This window comes from Artemia franciscana, chromosome 6 (genome assembly GCF_032884065.1).
Source record: "Artemia franciscana chromosome 6, ASM3288406v1, whole genome shotgun sequence".
In the NCBI taxonomy this organism is placed as follows: domain Eukaryota; kingdom Metazoa; phylum Arthropoda; class Branchiopoda; order Anostraca; family Artemiidae; genus Artemia; species Artemia franciscana.
This window is the reverse complement of record NC_088868.1, coordinates 29,582,138-29,601,729: the sequence shown is the minus strand read 5'-3', so window position 1 is coordinate 29,601,729 and position 19,592 is coordinate 29,582,138. Positions and strand designations below refer to the sequence as shown.

The window sequence follows — 19,592 nt, the reverse complement described above, 5'->3', positions numbered from 1 at the left end:
TAATTAATATATAATCACAATGTAAACACAATTAAAAAAAACCCTGACAAATCGTGTTGTAAAGACAACGAATATTCTTTTCAGTAGTAAAACATGAGTAGGGATAACTCAATGCTTCGGATTAGGACATGTTACTCTCAAATGTTTGCTGCTCCCTAGCTTTAGTTTCAACCTGACACTCCACAAAACTGGCAATTAGTCTTGTATTTAGAGCAGTAATCTTTTCCAGACTGCAAAACTGTGATTACAATCACAGTTTTATATATACAACACACATACCCGTTTTCCTCGCAAAATTATTAAAAGGTTTTCAGGCGGTTGGAATTATTTTTTCATCGATGTTCATTGCTCACTTGATGAAGCTCACATTCCGATCTTTTGTTAGTCGTACGTGTTTGTGAATGTTACGTGCCACTTTTGATTGTTGTTATGGCGATTAAAACTCATTCATTCATTTTGAAATTACGTATACTGGAAGCTTCTTTCTTCTTATCAACTGACATTTTGTTCTTCTTCTGCTTGTTGGCTATTTTTTTATTGATATAGCTCTCGTGCTGTTCTTTTGTTAGCCATACGTGCCGTAAACGTCACACACGGTTGAGGATTTTTGTTTTTTGGTGAAATTTCTTTCATTCATTCTGAAAATTACATATACTGCGGGTAAAATCAGGCCAGATACCCTACCCTAATTAAAATCAAAATATCAGTAAAAAAAAAGAAACCCAAGAAGAGTTAAATTTCTCTGGGTGGTTGAAGTTTTATATCTTGGGGATTGAGGGGGGGAATACTGAACAGGGTTCACAATTCCAACAGTCTATGAAAGCACCAGACGTAGAAATATCTAATGCGTTCGACCATTCTAAGATTATCTGACAAGCCCGATTTGTTATCCTTAGCAGTTCATGAGAAGTAAATGACGTCAGAGGCTGGTAGGACTACCACTTAGAACTGTATGGATTGATTGTCGGAAGTCACACCTTCTAACCGTTTAAATTCCAGGATAACTGAGGATAGAAGACGCCATATAATGAAAATATTCAATATTCACAAAAATGGAAAAAATGTGTGAAATTATAAGTATAGAGCGAAAAGGGACGGTAATTGTGATACAGCTTCTAGGATTTGTAAGCTATGTTAACAGTGTAGTGTAGGTGATTAATGTTGTTATTCACCTAGTTTCCTAAAACGTTTCGGTTGGAAAGCTGCCGCAAACACAGCCAAAAATCTTACATTGCTGTCCGAAAGATAATATGCAGAATATACTTTTTTTTTCTGTAAAATATTGTAAGCATAGCGATTAGCATATTTTGAATCAGCGTTAAAAGGCGTATCAAGTGGCGTGTTCTTTTTTAACTTAGCGAAGCGTTAAATACATTGTAAATTCACCCATTTGACTCTGTCGCAGGTCTTCTTTAATGCCTGGACACCTACACAGGTATAGGTATCTGTCTGAGCTCTGTAAAATGGGTCGCCTGCCCAAGACTGTAGGCGGGCGTGACCCTCCAAAAGCAAAGACACAAGTATTTGAGGTACTCCCGCGAAGAGTCATAAATTACTCGCACAGTTTACTTGCGCTGTAAACTCAAACAGTATGAAAATAATAGGTTGCCTCGTTTGTATGAAAGTCCAGGGGACTTGTTGGTCATATATCAATCCTAAAATTCGGTCGTCTGCCTGAAACTTTGTCTTTATTCACTTCTACAAAATTGGTTTCAATTCATTTTTTTTTCAAAAAATTAGAATGAATGTGGAGGGAGAGGTTGTTTCCCTTCTTTTTCAAAAATCAGGAAATTTTTTTTAGGCTTGTAGCTTTTGATGAGTACCATTAAACTTTATATATGTAGAATCAACATAAAAAGCCGATTCTTTTCATGTATTTATTACTACCAAAATTCAGTGTTTCGATTAATGTTGGGGTGAGTCAGTTCTGACTCACAGTTTGCCATCACAAACTATTTGATCAAATGTGAAGAGGTTAAATTCAGCTCCAACATGGATCTTTGTTTTCATTATTTCGGATTTTCTGAAATTTGAGCTATCTAGTGCCAAGACTGAATGGATGGCCCAGAGTTTCTCTTGAATATAATTCCTTGCCATTAGACAAGAATATCTTTTACATTTCTTAAAAGTTCGTAAGCTTTGACTTCAGTGGCTAATTAGCACATTTGTGCGGGCTCTGTGCAATATTAGTAATTGACAGGATTAGACCTGCAAGCACAAAATCAAAAGAGGCATAACGTGTTTGTATGTGGGTATGATTTAAGCATATTAGATGAAAGTGTGAGCAAAATGAATGAATTTTTAGAGGTTTTACGAGTTCAGGGTGCTAAAATAGGCTTGAAAATTAATGTTAAGAAGACTAAGTCACTAAGGTTAGGAATAAGTGAAGATGAACAGGTGACCTTAGGTAACGAAAAGATTGATCTGGTTGGGAGCTTCAGTTACCTTGGTAGTATTATTAGTAAAGATGGTGGGAGCAGTGAAGATGTTAAAAGTAGAATAGCTAAAGCTCAGGGTGTTTTTTCACAGTTAAAAAAAGTTTGGAAGATTAGAAAGATAAGCCTACAAACCAAGATTAGAATATTGGAAGCTACAGTGATGACAGTGGTCAAATATGGCTCTGAAGCATGGACACTCCGAAAAGCAGATGAAAATTTACTAGATGTTTTCCAGAGAAATTGCCTACGGATTGTTCTGGGTACCCGGCTGACTGACCGTATTTCAAACAGTAGGTTGTACGAAAAGTGTGGTTCAATCCCGCTTTCTGGGGCTATAATGAAAGAAAGGTTGAGATGGCTAGGCCACGTTCTACGGATGAAGGATGACAGATTACCGAAGATTGTCCTTTTTGGCCAACCGTCTGGGGCTACACGGAAAGCAGGTCGTCCTTGTCTGGGTTGGGAGGATGTCATAAATAAGGATTTAAAGGAAATGGGAACTTCCTGGGAGGGTGTAAAGAGGGAGGCTTTAAATAGATTAGGTTGGAGGAGGAGCGTGCGTAGCTGTGTTGGCCTCAGGCGGCTTGGTGCTGCAGTGAGTTATTAGTAGTAGTAGTAGTTTACTGCATAGTTTTATTTTGTATAGTGCTCATATAGTTAAAGCTCATGCAGTGGGCTAACAAATTGAGAATGGGTTATTGTGTATAGCTTTGGTTCACAGGAGGAACTAGAAAACATTTAACGGTCATCCCAACGAGCATACTTTCCCCCTCAAGAAAAATATACTCGTATGCTAACGACTTCAAACCCTTTATATCTAATTTATTTGGCCCTCCACTGCATTCCCTCATTCATTCTGGAGGGGTTAAAAAAATTTATATAAATTTCACTAAAATCATAACCAAAAATGTTGCAGATGAGCTAAATTTTATAATTTTGCAGATAGAGCTAAAATTGACATACAACACACAAATAGAGCTGAAATTGTCATTCAATTTCAACTTATTCTTTCAGCTGAAAAAATAAAGACTCATGTTTGTTTGACCCAGTTTCTGGTCACCAAAGGACCTTACTTCTTTGAGCCCGGAAATAAATTTTTAACAATACCCTCTTTCAATGGTCGCTTTGTGTTAACATTTAAGAGGACGCTAGAGTATACTATTATGCTATTAGTTCTTTTTCACGGTTAAAAAAACATTGGAAGAATAGGAAGATAAATCTGTAAGCAAAGCTACTATGATGACAGTGGTCAAATATGATTTTGAAACATGGGCGCTCTGAAAAGTGGATGTAGATTTGCTAAATGTTTTCCAAGGAAGTTACCTATGGATTGTTATGGGTAACCGAATGATGTAACAGGGTAACTGATAACTTTGACTGGGTAACCCGACCGTTTTTCAAACAGTAGGCCGTACGAAAAATGTAGTTTAATCCCGCTTCCCAGGGCTATAACGAGAGAAAGGTTGAGATGGATAGGGCACGTTCTGCAGATGGAGGATAATAGACTGCCGAAGATTGTCCCTTTTGGCCAACCACCCAGGGCTAGACGGAAAGCAAATTGTCAGCGACTGGGCTAGGAGGATGTCATAAGGAAAGATTTAAGGGAAATGGAAACTTCATGGGAGGGTGTAAAGAGGGAAGCTTTGAATAGATTAGGATGGAGGAAGAGCGTGCTTAGGTGTGTTGGCCTCAGGCGGTTTGGTGCTGTGGGGACTTTGGGGTAGTCGTGTTCTTTGCAGTTATTTTGAAGGAACATTGATAATCTTCTCTAGCCTCTTCAGATAAGTGTAGAGATGTTCATGAAAACACACCAAGTTTTTTCGACGTTTTCTAGGTTTGAACGCTTCTCCGTCGACCGGAAGGTCTTGCCAACACAAAAGTACAATGTATACAAATGTTATTACAATTAAAAAAAAGAAAATTAATCAAAACAAAAAACAAAAAGAAAAAAATAGATTTTACAAAGTGCGATGAGCAGAAATCAACTATTTTAAGTTATCAAACTTAAAACAAACGGATACAACTTTAGAAAGAAATCCAACATAAAAAAAAAGAAATGCCCATTAATATCAGCCAGATTACTGCCATTTCTCCCCCCGAAATAGCTAATGTCATTAAATCTCCAATAGAGAAAAAAAGACTTTGAAACTGAAAATGTCGTTGTTCCAAATCATTGTTCTATATATTGCAATTATTTGAATATTTTATAATTATCATTCTTTTAATTTAGTAGAGCGTAAATAATGAGCACAGAGATGCCGTACCTTTCTTAACACACAAAATATTAATCAATCCCGGGATTAACACATTTATAAATACACATTTTTTTTTATTTAAACAAGCACTTCGTCTTATATTACAATAACGAAAATAAAATAAATTTTTCTTGGTTTTGCTTTACTTTGTCAAGGAATTCCTTGCCATAAGTGCAGTTGTGTTTCTTTCCCGTAAAAACCCCAAGTATGTGATAAAAAAAAAAGTATGATTCTAGAATCATGATTTTGTACGTAAATGGTACCAGCCTCTATCTAGTAAATTTGATTCACACCTCATTCAGGATCAGACATGTGTTTATCTATGCTTATTATTGTATCCGCGTAGTGTTTACTCTAAAACTGATATGAATTTTTCCCTACATCCTTAGGTTTTTAAATTACCAAAAACTCTGACGGAACGTTTATGTTTGGATCTAGCGGCGGGCCTTGAAGGCTTTCCCTGGTCATCGCGGGTTTTTAAACATTTAACAAAAGAAATCTTGAGGAAAACATTTGCATAAGTACACAATCAATACCTATTGCGTAACATTCTTTAAAAGAAGTGCCCGGATCGTGATTCGAAGTGTTACTGACCGTTTAAATAGATTGGGCCTACTCTAGTATCACTGATCAATTGCCTTCTATTTAGGGCTTGCACTATAGGCGAGTTTTCGAAAATTTTCCCATAAATCTCTGTTTCTCACCGAAAAGAAAATTGCTTGGGATTAGTTACGCCAGATTCAAATCCGGCCCTGGCTGTGATTAAATAGAAAAAAACAAGTTTTTTTAAATGAAAGTAGGGAGCAACATTAGAACTTAAAACGAATAGAAATTACTCCGTATATGAAAGGGGCTTTTCCTCCTCAACGCCCCGCTCTTTACGCCAAAGCTTGACTCTTTTTCTCAACTCTACTTTTTAAACATTAAACAACTTTAGCGTAAAGAGCCGGGCGTTGAGGAGGAAAGCCCCTTTCATATACGGAGTAATTTCTTTTCGTTTTAAGTTTTAATGTTGCTCCTTACTTTCATTTAAAAAAACTTGTTTTTTTCTATTTAATTTCTGGACGTTTTTGAATTAATGCATGTTTTGATCTTGCCTCTCCGCACATAAATAATTAAAACAAAATTTGTATATTAATTAATTGCAATTATCGGAAAACTTTGAGAAAAAGGAGTGAAGGAGGAGGCCAAGTTCCACTCCAATTTTTTGATTACTTAAAAAGGCAAGTAGAACTTTTAATTTTTTACAAACGTTTTCATTGGTAAAAATTATACGTAACTTACGAATTAAGTTACGTAACGAACTTCTATATTCGTATGTTTTTATTGCGTATATCAGGGGGTTCAACCCTCATCGATACCTCGCTCTTTACACTAAAGCTTAAATGTCCCACTTAAGCCTTAGTGACTTTGAGCTTTAAGTTTTAGAACTTAAATCAAACTCTGAATCACAAAGGCCGCAGAATAAAGAGTTGAAATTACTAAAAATACTTTAGCGTAAAGATTGAGGTATGACGAGGAGGTAAACCCCTCATATGCGTAATAATTTTTGTTCGTTTTAAGTTTTAATGCTGATCCTTACTTTCAGTAGAAAAACTTTTCATATTTATTTTTTCATTGTTTTTTCTAATAATGCTAGAAAATCCCGCGCCCCTTCATTGACATTCTCTTCTCCCATGAAAAGTTCCTCCATGGAAATATCCTCCCACGTAACCCCCCCTAAACCAAAAAAATCCCCCCTGAAAACGTCTGTACACTTCCCAGTAACCATTACTATAAGTAAACACAGGTCAAAGTTTGTAACTTGCAGCCCCTCCCACGGGGGCCGCAGGGGAGTAAGTCGTCCCTAAAGACATAGTTATTAGGTTTTTCGACTATGGTGAATAAAATGGCTATCTCAGAATTTTGATCCGGTGACTTTTGGGAAAAAATGAGCGTGGGAGGGGGCCTAGGTGCCCTCCAATTTTTTTGGTCACTTAAATAGGGCACTAGACCTTTTCATTTCCGTTAGAATGAGCCCTCTTGCAACATTCTAGGACCACTCAGTCGATACGATGAAAAAAAAAAAAAAAAAAAAAAAAAAAAAAAAAAAAAAAAAAAAAAAAAAAAAAACACGCATCCGTGACCTGTCTTCTGGCAAAAAATGTGAAATTTCACATTTTTGTAGATAGGAGCTTGAAACTTCTACAATGAGGTTCTCTGATACGCTGAATCTGATGGTGTGATTTTCGTTAAGATTGTATGACTTTTAGGGAGTATATCCCCCTATTTTCTAAAATGAGGCAAATTTTCTCAGGCTCGTAACTTTCGATGGGTATAACTGATTTTGATGAAATTTATATATTTATATATTTTAAAATGCGATTCTTTTGATGTAACTATTGGTATCAAAATTCCATTTTTTAGAATTTCAGTTACTATTGAGCCGGGTCGCTCCTTACTACAGTTCTTTACCACGAACTGTTTGATTATTGGTAAACTACAAAGTAAAGCATTTACCACCGGCCAAGGTCTCAACTGCGATCCTTTTTTTCCCATTCATACTTCCTCACCACAAAATGATCTCACCATACAACCTTTAGATTTGAAGGTCGTAAAATGTTGATAGCGTTTTTCTAAAAGTTATTTTATTCTGACTTCCTTCACGACTGGGTCACAAAAAACGCTGGAAAGGTGAAAGAAAGTTCTAGTGTAACTGAAATTCGGGACAAAATCCTGGATAGTTTCCAAGGTTTGGAATAAATAGTGACCCTCAGAGATATGTGACCTTCAGCTGGAACACTGTATCTCATCATTTGCAACCCTATCGCCCTTGATCTCAAAACAAGAAGTTCCAAATTTTGACCGGTCGCTAGATGTCTTAAAATTAAGTAAGCCTTTTTTGTGCGTAGTCATAAATATAGCTCTATTTTCTTTTTCAAAATCCAAAAGTATACACCGATAGATGGGAATAGAACCGATTCTTAGCTATAGATTGATAGGAAGCTCTTCATATTTTGTTGACATATATTCAAACCGTAGAACAGCAGAAAAATATCGTTCCAAAACTTTCAATGAAAACACAAGTTTCAAAAAAGAATATATTTTCGTTTAAGACATTGGATATGTATTATTATAGTTCCAAAAGTAAAAGATATGACTCGAGTCAGAAGCTTAACTTTTCTACTGCTTAACTCAAATGTCTGTAAAAGCTTAACTTAAATCAGTCACAGTCATTAGTCGTGAACACTGGAAGAAATCAAAGATTAAAGCACAGTTTTGACAAAACCTTGTTAGGACATTCCAGTTTAAACCACTTACTAACAAATGCTTGCAAAATACATAACTACCACCTCACATTGCCACTTCAACACTTGAGTGACGGAAAAAACACACGCAATTGGCAATTTATGGCAAAACAGTAAAAGATGAATTTTATAATTTAAAGAGTGAAGAGTAAAGTTACAATATTCTTTTTATGATTAAAAAGATTTTGAACAGACACAAAAAGACTACAATTAAATAATCAAAATACTGTTTACGGTAAAAGACAAGAGTGAAAAATAAAAAAAATAATTAAACTGTAAAACAAGCCATATATGCAGAAAAAAAACCTCAATTTTTTTTTTCAACTAGCTCCGGTAACCATCAACAGGGTCATATTTAAACGACAGTCACCCCTCTCCCCGACAAGACAGTACATTTATCTCTAGTTGGGCTTATAAGAATACTTAATGCGCAATGAGATTCTACTAAAGACGAGATTTAGCTGCCACTAATTTGAGCCAATCAGGATTTTCCATAACATTTTTGACCAATCAGACAATTCTATAAAAATTCTGATTGCCTCAAATTAGTGCTCACTAAACCTCGATATTAATACAACCTAGTTACCAGGGTGGCTTTAACGGGCATAAATAAGCATTCGCTTAGTTTGTTATTTCCTTACGCTTGTAGTTTTCCAAATAGTTTTTGTTTACCTACTCAAGTATCTATGCGTTAAGACGGTTCTTGATATTAAGAAATTTTTTTCAAATATACTTGGATCAAGACCGCATCATAGGGATGGAAGGATTATCTGGTTTCAGCCCTCTCCTCCCCCGAAATGTTTTTTTGCGGCTAGTAGAAACTTGAAAAACATGCATATGAACAATATTTGATGCATTTTTTTGTGCAGAATATCCCGAATAAAAAACATGGATGAGCCTTTGATTGGCATAAATACCAATTGGTCAGATTTGAACATTGGGGCTAAAAAAAGATTTTTTTTAATTAAAGGCGCCCCTTTTCTAGTAAACCAATGACGTATAAAGCTTACTCTAAACCACTGATCACATGCAAAACTTCAGTATCATAAGCACTAAAATGGCAATGTAAAGTAACAATTATTGATATTCAGTACATATCTGCTGGGACGACATTGCACAAGGCTGTTTAAACCCCAAAAGCACTTATGATATCACTTAATAAATAATTACACCAAGGCTTTAAACTAGATGTTATTCAAACTTGTGAAACGATGGCTGCTTTTTCAGCAATTGAGAATATGCAGTCGGATGTATAGTTCAAGGAGTTCGTCTTTTTCATCTGTTTACTGATTCCAGGGATAATCTGATCTTGACACTTTTTTATGTCCTTTAAAAGAGCTTCAGGATCTTGATTAGCATCTAGCTCAAGGACCTAAAACACAAATCTTATATCTTGAAAGAGCAACAGGTATATATATATATATATATATATATATATATATATATATATATATATATATATATATATATATATATATATATATATATATATATATATATATATATATATATATAAACCGAACAAAATTGATATAATATCATTTCGTGGTTTGAAAAAACTATCTAGATAGGTTACAACTTTAGAAATAATCATTTCCCACTCCCATGTACATCTACTCCCACAGTACATCTAAATCTTGAAACACATTACACACACACAAATTTTTTTTCTTATTTGAATCAGGGTATGAGGGAATTGCATTTCCGCGGGGGGATACGCACGACACCGTGATGACATATATGTCAAGACATTGAAAAATGACATATATAATAGGAAATCCTGATCAAATAATAGTTTTGCAGTTTATTTCAGTTATCCTGCAGCATTATCTTATGGCGAAACAAACATTATTTCAAGTTTATTTTACATTACATTTATTTACGTTATCATTACGCTACATTTTTTTCCCATTATTTTACACTTATAATCAAATCATAACCAAGGCAACCATTTCTTGTGAAAACATGAACCATTAAGCTTACCCTACCCACTTAATGCAAGCGAAACCTCAGTATCCTTAAGTACTAAAGTGGCAATGTAAGGTAACAGCTGACGATATTCAGTACACATATATACTGGGACGTCATTGAACAATGCTGTTTAAATTCCACAGGTACTTCTGATCTCACTTACTAGTCTTTAAATTCTTTGCCAATTAGAACAGGAATTCCAACTCTTGGTATCTCTGGTTATTTGGTTTGCAATGGGGTTCAGTGGCGTGACTCTGTAACCTCAGCCAGAGACAACCCCGACCTAAATGGGTACCTGGAAGAATCCGGGAGGGTGTTAGAAAGCACAGAATGGCGTCTCCCCCATTGCACTTTCTGGCTGAAGGGCCATGAAACAGAGATCAGCACCCTCAGCAGGGAGTGAAAATCCAACCCCGTATTCTCTACCTTTATGGTACTGTCCTCTAGAAAAAAGAGTATTTGCTTTTCTTTTAGAAATGCCATCAGGACGCTAGCCAATTAGCCAACTCCAGTCACCATACTCCAGTTAACGCGAGAAAAGACAAAAGTAAGTATGCGAAGTCCCAGGGTTCGAGTCCTAGTATCGCTGGTTATTTATTTGCAAGTTATAATTTTTAAATTAAATTTCCTCCCTTTCCGCTCCCTTTTTTTCTTTCTTTTTTTTTACTTATTTTGTGCAGTCCTCATTTAGAGGAAACAATACTTAATTATTTATTAGTTATAGTTACACTTACAATGACGTCTTAAAAATTTCTGCCAGACTGGGGAATTAGGGACAAGACAAAAAATATTCTTCACTCTGAACCCTATTTTGACGTTTCAACCAGATAACATTTACCGCATTTTAAAACTTAAATCATTAATGTAGTTTCTAGAGTAGCTGTTTGTCCAAGAAAAAAACAGAAGATTCTCTTTCATCAGGGTTGGTGAACATCTTTTTGTTTATTCATCTGCTCAAAACCAGAGTTTAATAATTTAATGGATAATATTTAAGAACTCCAAAAAATCTAACGAAAAAATTGAATTTTATAAAAAACAAAAAATTACAAAATCTTCACAATTTCGAAATTTCGGAGCTGGAGGGGCACCAGCTTCTCCGACTTACCATCTAGCAAAGTTACGATAAACTCTGACAAACGAAAACAAAGTCTGTTGAGGGAAAGTGACACCGATGTATAATTTCTTAGTAATATGTCTGAACAAAAGCGAGTTCTCAAGTCTTTAAAACAATTGAAAAAGTCCTTTTTTTTAGAATATCAGATTGATATTTTCTTAAAACACACGACAAAGACATTTAAGAATTTTTTCAACTCACCAGATTTAATTTATCTCCTTTTAAACCTAGCGTTTTTTTAACCTATCGATTTTATTTAAACCTTAAACCATACATTTTTTTTTTCACAGTGCAGTTTATCACTGTCTAAACTATGAAGAAATTTACACGAAGGTCTAAAACAATGCTTAAAAAAGGCACAAAATACTGTTTACCGTCATATGTGCATAAAGATCAGGATTCGGGAGGGCGTATGTGACGATTTTCCCTAATAGGAGGTATGGGGCGAGAGAGAGAGATAAAAACGAAAAAATTCAAGCTTATATTTAGTGGGGTGGTACATTCATATCAATTTCAGAGTAAGCACTACATCATTCCCGCTGTGTTCACGAACGATTTAAAATATAGGTTATAATTTGAAGCTTAAGTATACTGTAAATAATTACAGGATTAATTACCACCATTAAAAGCGGATACAATAATAAGCAAGATACACACACGTCTGATCCTGAATGAGAAGTGAATCAAACTTCCTCGATATATGTTGGGACCATTTACGTACAAAATTATGATTCCAGAATTACACTTTTTTCTATCAGGGTCTTTACGGGAAAATACACAACTGCACTTATGGCAAGGAATTTCTTGACAAAGTAAAGCTAAAATGAAAGTGAAAGCGATACTAAAAGCGTTTTCCTATAGGTCCCTTCTCCTGTTGCAGATATTTTTGATAAAAAGGACCTGGACCCTCATAAACCAATCGTCTGCAACTTCGCAGACTAATTTCGCAAAATAGATTTTTAATATTTATTGCATTATCAAATTCTAAACTCCCAAATTTCGTATCCAGTTGTTCTCAGAACATTTTTGTCGAATGCAACAACACTTAGCTTTGATTAAAATAAAAGTGTTTTTTATAGATTTACTTAAGAAACATTTAGTTCCAAAGGAAAACACAGAAAATAATATACATCAACCCAAGAAAACCATATTCTAGAATCGTTCAATGAACTAAAAAGATGAAACAACTATTTACTGAAGAGAAAAAGATGAAAGTGAGAGACATCAAAAAGTCCCCACCCCCTATGCCGTGAAGTTTTTATAAACGGAAACCAAACCTTCATCTACCAAACACTTTTTCTCATCTTCCCAGTAGTCTCACTTTTCATTCTCTGAAACCTCGTTTGCAACTTCACAGACTAAGTTCGTAAAATATATTCAAACATCTATATTATCATATTCCGAATTCTCTAATTTAGTATCAAACTGTTTTCTTAAGACATTCTTTTCAAATACAACGACGCAAATCTTTAATCAAGATAGAGATAAATTGAGTATCAAAAGAAAACAGAGAGAAAAAAAACTACATCAGTCCAAGAAAAATACATTCTAGAAATTTAAAATTTCTTCGAAAGTTCAATGACTAAAGTGAAGGATTGTATATTAGTTACATAACCACCGGTAGAAAAAAAAATATTTAGGGAAACCAGGGAACAAAAATGATTTGTACATACTTTGGCAGGAACAGGGCACTTCTTTTTTATCAGCCATTCTTCATGTAGATTATGAACACCTTGTAAATACTCTAGAGGAATTTTGTTTTCTTCATTACGAGATCTCCTTTGGATTCTTGCACTTGCAATTACCGGACTTGTACGTAAATATACTGAAATCAAAAATTAAGCATAAGACTCTAATCCCCGAATAAAGATTTACCATGGGTTTCCTAAAACTTTTCTAGCGAAGAGTGATGGAAGGCTCTCAGACCGTTCGCAGTAAAGGATGTGCTCCCCTTCCTAAGTAACTATACTGTATATTATACCGCACCATGAGAGAGGGACCTAAGTAGCCCCCAACCCGAGACTTAAATGGTAGCCTAAATACATGCTTTTACTATCATCCTCACCCGATTAAGGAAACCAAACTTAAATTGTTTTTTTCATTGAACTTGTTTGTCTCTTATTTTCGGAGCTGTCATATACTGCCAAAATACAGTTTTTCTTTGATGTGTAAAATCGTTTTACGTACAGAGAAAACACACAAAAGACCAAAAGGCTTTAGAGAACATTTTCTTTTGTTTCGAGGACATCTTGTTCTCAGAACAATCTACTTCAACGCCATCTACAAAGACTGTGTCAAGTTGATAGGTTCTTGGCAAGAGATATATGTATGTTTTCCAAACACATAAAAAAACAGTTGTTTTTTGCATACAATTTACAGCAAGCCAAGATCTTTAAGGCAGATTAAAGCCACCAAGGAAAGACACTATATGATGGGAGGTAAGATAAACCTTGATATTTAAGCAACGGCTACAAAGGCCAGTATTTGTTTTAAAGCAACATCTTCCATGCAATCCCGCAAGCCAAGTGGCTTTTTTTTCAAGTGAAGTCGGCCAAGTGGAAAAAGCTTTTCATCGACCAGGTTAGACTTTTCCTAAATTAAGCCACTACAAATGAGGCCAAATGTGATTATTTAAAGCGACAAATTGTAGCAAAAACGATAAAATGTCTTTATTTGTTCTTTAGGACTTACAAAAGACTAATTGAGACTTGGGGTTTTAGGAAAAATTCAAAAAACAAAGGGCAGCTCGCCTGAAAAATCGACAACAAAGACATACCTTTACCTAACGATGTATAGCTAGTCTCATTAGTTAGATTATTAGCTTGATCAATGTCTTGATAATGAACTTATTATTTAGGATAATTAAATTACAATAATTTGACTACTTAAAAATTAATTTTATTAAGTATTATCATTTACTAATTGATTCATTGTCAATCATTTTTTATTACTTGATTTATTATTATTGTATTATGTATTATATACTTATTTACAAATTAATTAAATTATAAGTAATACAATTTATTAAATAGATAACTAATTTAATAAATGTATTTGTTAAATTAATGTAGCTATAAATAAACATATTAAATTTATCTAATTAATTTTATTAAAATTATTTTTTATTTAAAAATGGAAAATTAGTTTTTTTTAGATAAAAATTATTTATCAAATTATAAATTAAATTAGAAAATGAGATAACAAGATTAACTTGAGAACTTGATAGTTAACAGCTGAATGATTAGTTAAGCTGTATAAAAAAAAAGATTTTCCCGAGGCAGCAATCAAACGAAGAAATGAAAACGAAGGTAGACACAACTTTAATTCACAAGACAAGAAATATCTTATAGCTCTATTCTCATCATAAACAAAGGCAAATGAAATCAGAGCCATTCCTAGGGTTGGTGAAACCTGGGGTAAAATCTATTACAGCACCTCCTCCCGACTCAAATATAAACAAAGAAAAGGCCAAATCAAAGTAAACGATTCCCCAGTCGTGGCAACTCCCCGGTCGTCCCCTCCCCCAAGAGCATCCCCGACAGTAATCTTGAAAGAGTCATGGACTTTCATGCCATAGACCTTGAAGATCAAGGTCCCATACCACCTGCTATCTTCAGTGTCTAAATTTGACCCTATTGATTTCTATCAGGTGGGATACGACATTATTTGAGATTGACTGAATCTTTGGCTAAACTCCCAGTTGCTGTCAGAAAAAGCACTCCGAAAAAAGACGAATTTAAACTTCCTCACCTAAAAGAGACGGAGTCCCGACACTGTTTCTGGTATGATCTATAGTTGGGGTGCGATAGCCATCGTTCAAAGGTAGTATTTAGACTTATAAAATTGTGTTCTTCCATCCGTGTTATTGGATAATGAAAAAAACAACAAGTTTACAAAACACAATGTTCTGCTCGGAATATTCCTCAACTTGACTTGAAAGGAGTCTCTAAACTTATTTATAAACCATTCGTTCATGTTCCCTTGAACCTTGTTCCCACGTTCCTTTATTCCCTTGCATTAAGCATTTCTGAGACAGGCTCATCTTTCCTCGATTTGTTTTCTTTTTCAGCTGATTTGACAACCTTGTCAGATACACCTCTTGAATCTTTATTTATGTGATTTTGTTTAGTTACCTATCAAACGTTCACCATAATAAGAACCACACAAATAATTCACCTTCTTCTGACAAAATTACAGGCCCATAACAATCCATTGCAATACCTGGCTGAAAGACCATGAAACTGAGATAGACACCACCGTTTTGAAGTATAGAGCTAGCACCACCGTTTTGAAGTATAGAGCTTAGTGCCACATCCTTTACCTTTTCTATTACTGTCCTCTGTAGCTGCTCAACATTGAAATCTTACCAATTTTGAGATTTATCTGGCGCCACTTCATGTCTCACATTATTACAGAATCTTCTGATTGTCTGAAAAGTTCAATTAAAATTCCAATTCGGTCAAATGAGCGCTAGGTAAATCTCGGTATTAGTAAATTCTCTTTGTGAACTGGGCTTAACGGAAAAAGCTCCTTACCAGGGCAGAATAAAGACTGAACCACCTGAAAGACAAAACGGCGGCTCTATTACATTTTCTTTCTTTCTCGTTCCAAACGACCATATATTAACAGTATGTGCCCAAGGTCCTTTACCAAGGTAATGACTTGCGTTGGAACAAATACTAAATACCATATGATTTGTGGTTCTTATAGGCCAATCACTGTCGACTTAATAATCACAAAACTCTGGGAAAAAGTACTCTTCCCACTTTTAGCGATCGATGGAATTTCGACGACAATAATTCAGTTTTGAAGAGAATTCACGTTCATAAGCACAAGCTGTTTTTAATGACGGTGTTTAGCGGTACCATTTGCTAGAACCATTTTTTACATGTGGTGTCTCATTCTCAGGGCTTTTCCTTCATTTGCACATTCTGCTTACACTTTATGGCAATAACATGAGCCCTTTCATCTTCTCGTGCTTATGGCCTTGGTAGTACAATTCTACTTCCTGGCTAAGTGGTTGGTGCGCTGGGTTAGGAATTTGTCCGAGAGACATGAAGAGCAGTAGTGTGACTCTGTAAGCTCAGCCACAGCGTAAGTGGGTACCTGGAGAAATCTGGAAAGGTAAGCAGGAAAGGTGTGCGAAAGCATAGGGTGGCTGGCCCCTTGCCCACTGTTGCACTTCCTGGCTGAAGGGCCACAGTTCCGAAATCAGCACCGCCGGTTTGGACCTTGAAGGTCTAGTGCCGTCGTGCTTCCTTACTTTAATTCAACTGCTAGGGTGCGTTTCGGTATACATCTCACCGAAATATACTCTACTGAAGAGAAGGGTTAAGCAATTATCGGGTTATTAGTCCATCTTTATTCAGTTTTTGAACGGCCACAAGAAATAAACCCTCCTTTCTGGTTGAAATTGACATCATCCACCTTTCTTATGTTAATGTATACACTCTAGTTGGCTGAAGATGTTAAATCACTTCAGACGGCCATTAAAGTCGTCATATCTAGGTGCTCCACCTTCCTTAAAGGTTTCCAAACCCACTTCATGGCAATTAACCAAAATTCTGGAGCACAAGTCTCTTCTAATTGGACGTACTGACGCGTTGAATTATCTGGGCCTACCCTTTAGTGTGTCAACGAAAGACATGTCCTAATTACTCGAGCTATCAAGGGGAAACTTGTGAAAAAAATAGTTTTTTTTATTAACAACTGGGTCAAAAAAAAAACCGGTTAAATCTCAATACAACACTAACAAAATAAAAATAAACATTGCCAATTACATACAAAATAAGTTCCGATGCAAATTAACGTGTTTGGGACGACCCAAAAACACAGATGAATTGTTAATACACTTCCTCAGAGAATTTTTTTTAGAAAGAACAAAAATTCTTACTCCCCTACTAAACAATTCTTAAGTTAACATGTTTTCAGGGAACTTGAGTGAATTCCACGCCCATAACCCGTAACTCATCGCTATTCCCGACAAATACCGACACTCACCCAATCAAAAACACATGAGACAGAATATTTCTCAACAATTCTCAAGCATATACTCACTCCAAAATCTATCAATTAATGCATCTCTAGAATATAGGTTGAAGCAAATATAATGCAAGAAAGCAAAATTTATGGAATGCTTGCCGAAACAAGGTGGAACTTACACTCAGTTCGAAGTTGTATAACAAGACTGAACGCCTCATAATTCGTAGATGATTCTTTAGATACTGCAAGTTTTCCCTTGGTCTTCCCTTATGAATAGTGAATACTTGAATACTATCGCTAACAGATACAGAAAACTTAATATAACACGAAAAATGGATGAACCATAGATAATTTTCCCAAGGCGCAGAGAACGTATCGTTGATTTTCCTCTGAAATACGTTTGTATTCAACTTGTGTTTGTTTGTTCAGAGGTGTTTTTATTTTATTTTTTATCTCCATATTCCATTCAGTTTGCACAATGGAAGTCTTTTTTCGTTTAACTAAAGTTGGTGTAGTATTTACGTATTTGACAACATTCTTTATTTATCTATAATGTCGTATATTGTTTATGTGTGTATTTTCTTTTTCTTTATCTACTCTATCAGCATTTCCAATACTTCACAAAGAAGGTAGAAATAGATTATTATCATTATTAATAAAAAAAGACTAGTTAGTGATTACGCAGAAAATGCGCACAAGGACAAAAATTCTAAATACATCTTGCGGTTACTCTGTTTTGTTAATACCATTTTGTTGTCTAATTTTACAAATAAGATAATAAAACAGTGCAACGAAGAAAAAATTATCTGCCATGTAGCATCTTTCTCAGTACTAAATTGGCATGATAGCAAAGTAGGTATTATAGCAGATAAATTGAGTAAGTTCAGTCGAAACACCAGTACATGACTGTGGTTTAATCATTTTTATTTCAATTTAGTCAAATAATAGACGTTTTCCTAGATATTTGTAATTAGTTTTTTGAATTCATGTACATCTTAGATGTCACTGCTGCGACTGACCAGCTCGAACAACTTGACATCGATTTCCGATATTGTCATACATGAAGTAAAACACTTTCTGATAAATAAATTCAGTCTTTAGGTTTCAAATTTTTTAAGACTTATCATATCAATTTTGAAGCTTTTTTGCACATTTTTGATAGTAGTCTTTGAAGTTTGTAGAATATCTTGAGGTGATAACATTGCCGAAACTGCTCTGAAAACTGCCACGCGTTTCCTAGTACTTTTTTTTTACATTGTCCTAGACATTTGACCTCAGAAAAATTTTTTTCCTAAGATCTTTCCAATCATCTCTCACATTATCAAACTCCACTCTCCTATTACATATTCAACTGTTCTTAGTAAATTATATCAAACTTTCATACCTATCAATAGGTTTGAAGTAAACTTTCAAACCTATCAAAACTCTCATGCTAGGCCCAACCAACGCTATAACTAATTGTTAAGCAGTCACTCTTCCACTTACTACCTTAACTGACTACTTTTTCCTAATTTCTAAATATGTCAATATAACATTTAACAGTTATACCCTATATCTACACGTTTCAAATTATAACAAATTTTATCCATAGCCTCCAAGTTATATCTCCTAAATTTTTTCAAGCCTTTTCCAGTCCCTTTATTTTTCTCTTCTTCTAGTAAGATCTAAAACCAAGAAAACTTTTCTGAAAAATCTTTTCTATATAACTGAAAACTTTTCCGCTAAAATTCTTAGCTTCTTTTCCAAATTTTCTTCCTAAAACATCGTCACCAATTTCACCGACTATCTTCCTAACACCATTTCAAATAATTTTCACATTATCTAATCCTGAACCATAGATTTGATATCAAATTGCGCTTGGAACAGCCCTGTCAAATTCTCGCCCTGAAATTTAAGGACATCATAACTCTCAGGCAAACATTTACCATTCCCTAACTTCAACTTAAATTCTACAAGGGATACAACAAAACAGTGAACATTACTTTCAACATTACATTACAAAGTACTCATATATACCCTAGTGTCCTGCATCAACCCTGTCAGCCTTTTAGTTACAATAAAATTCAACTACTACTAACACCTCACTATAGCATGAAAACAGATGTGGCCAACAAAGCTGTGCACGCTCCTTCTCAATCCCCCCAATCTGTTTAGAGCCAGTTCTTCACCTCAACCCTCCCATGATGATCCTGTTTCCTGCTAATCCTTTCTTATTACCTTTTCCAGTCCTGTTCCTGGAACAACCTGATTTTTTTTTGCTCCTGATAAATCACCAAAAAGCAAAATCTTTGGCAAAATGCCATCCTTCATCTGTTAAAGGTGCCCTATCCATCTCAGCCTTCCTTTCACTAGAGCCCTAGAAAGTAGGATCGAACCACATTTTTGCGCAGGTTGTTGTTTGACATTACCTTGGACCTTAGATCCTCCTGCGCCTCCAGAGGTGCTTAGGGCATCTAAGAAGAGTCGCCAGTCATCTCTCATCGCTGCGGCCACCCAGACATCTTCCCATTCGGGTTGGATTGAGGCATTAAGATTGTGAGACCAC

At 35.2% G+C, this 19,592-nt stretch overlaps 1 protein-coding gene across 1 annotated transcript in view; it reads right to left on the bottom strand.

Moving 5' to 3' along the window:
• Nucleotides 1-7,759: 7,759 nt before the first annotated feature.
• Nucleotides 7,760-19,592, bottom strand: part of LOC136028285 (deoxynucleoside kinase-like) — a 71,651-nt gene continuing 59,818 nt past the window's right edge. The window contains exons 6-7 of the mRNA XM_065706032.1: nt 12,739-12,890; nt 7,760-9,352 (exon numbers count right to left, since the gene is read on the bottom strand). Of these exons, the coding sequence (XP_065562104.1) occupies nt 9,176-9,352; nt 12,739-12,890 (329 nt within the window). The 3' untranslated portion in view covers nt 7,760-9,175. The remainder of the gene's footprint in view (nt 9,353-12,738; nt 12,891-19,592) is intronic.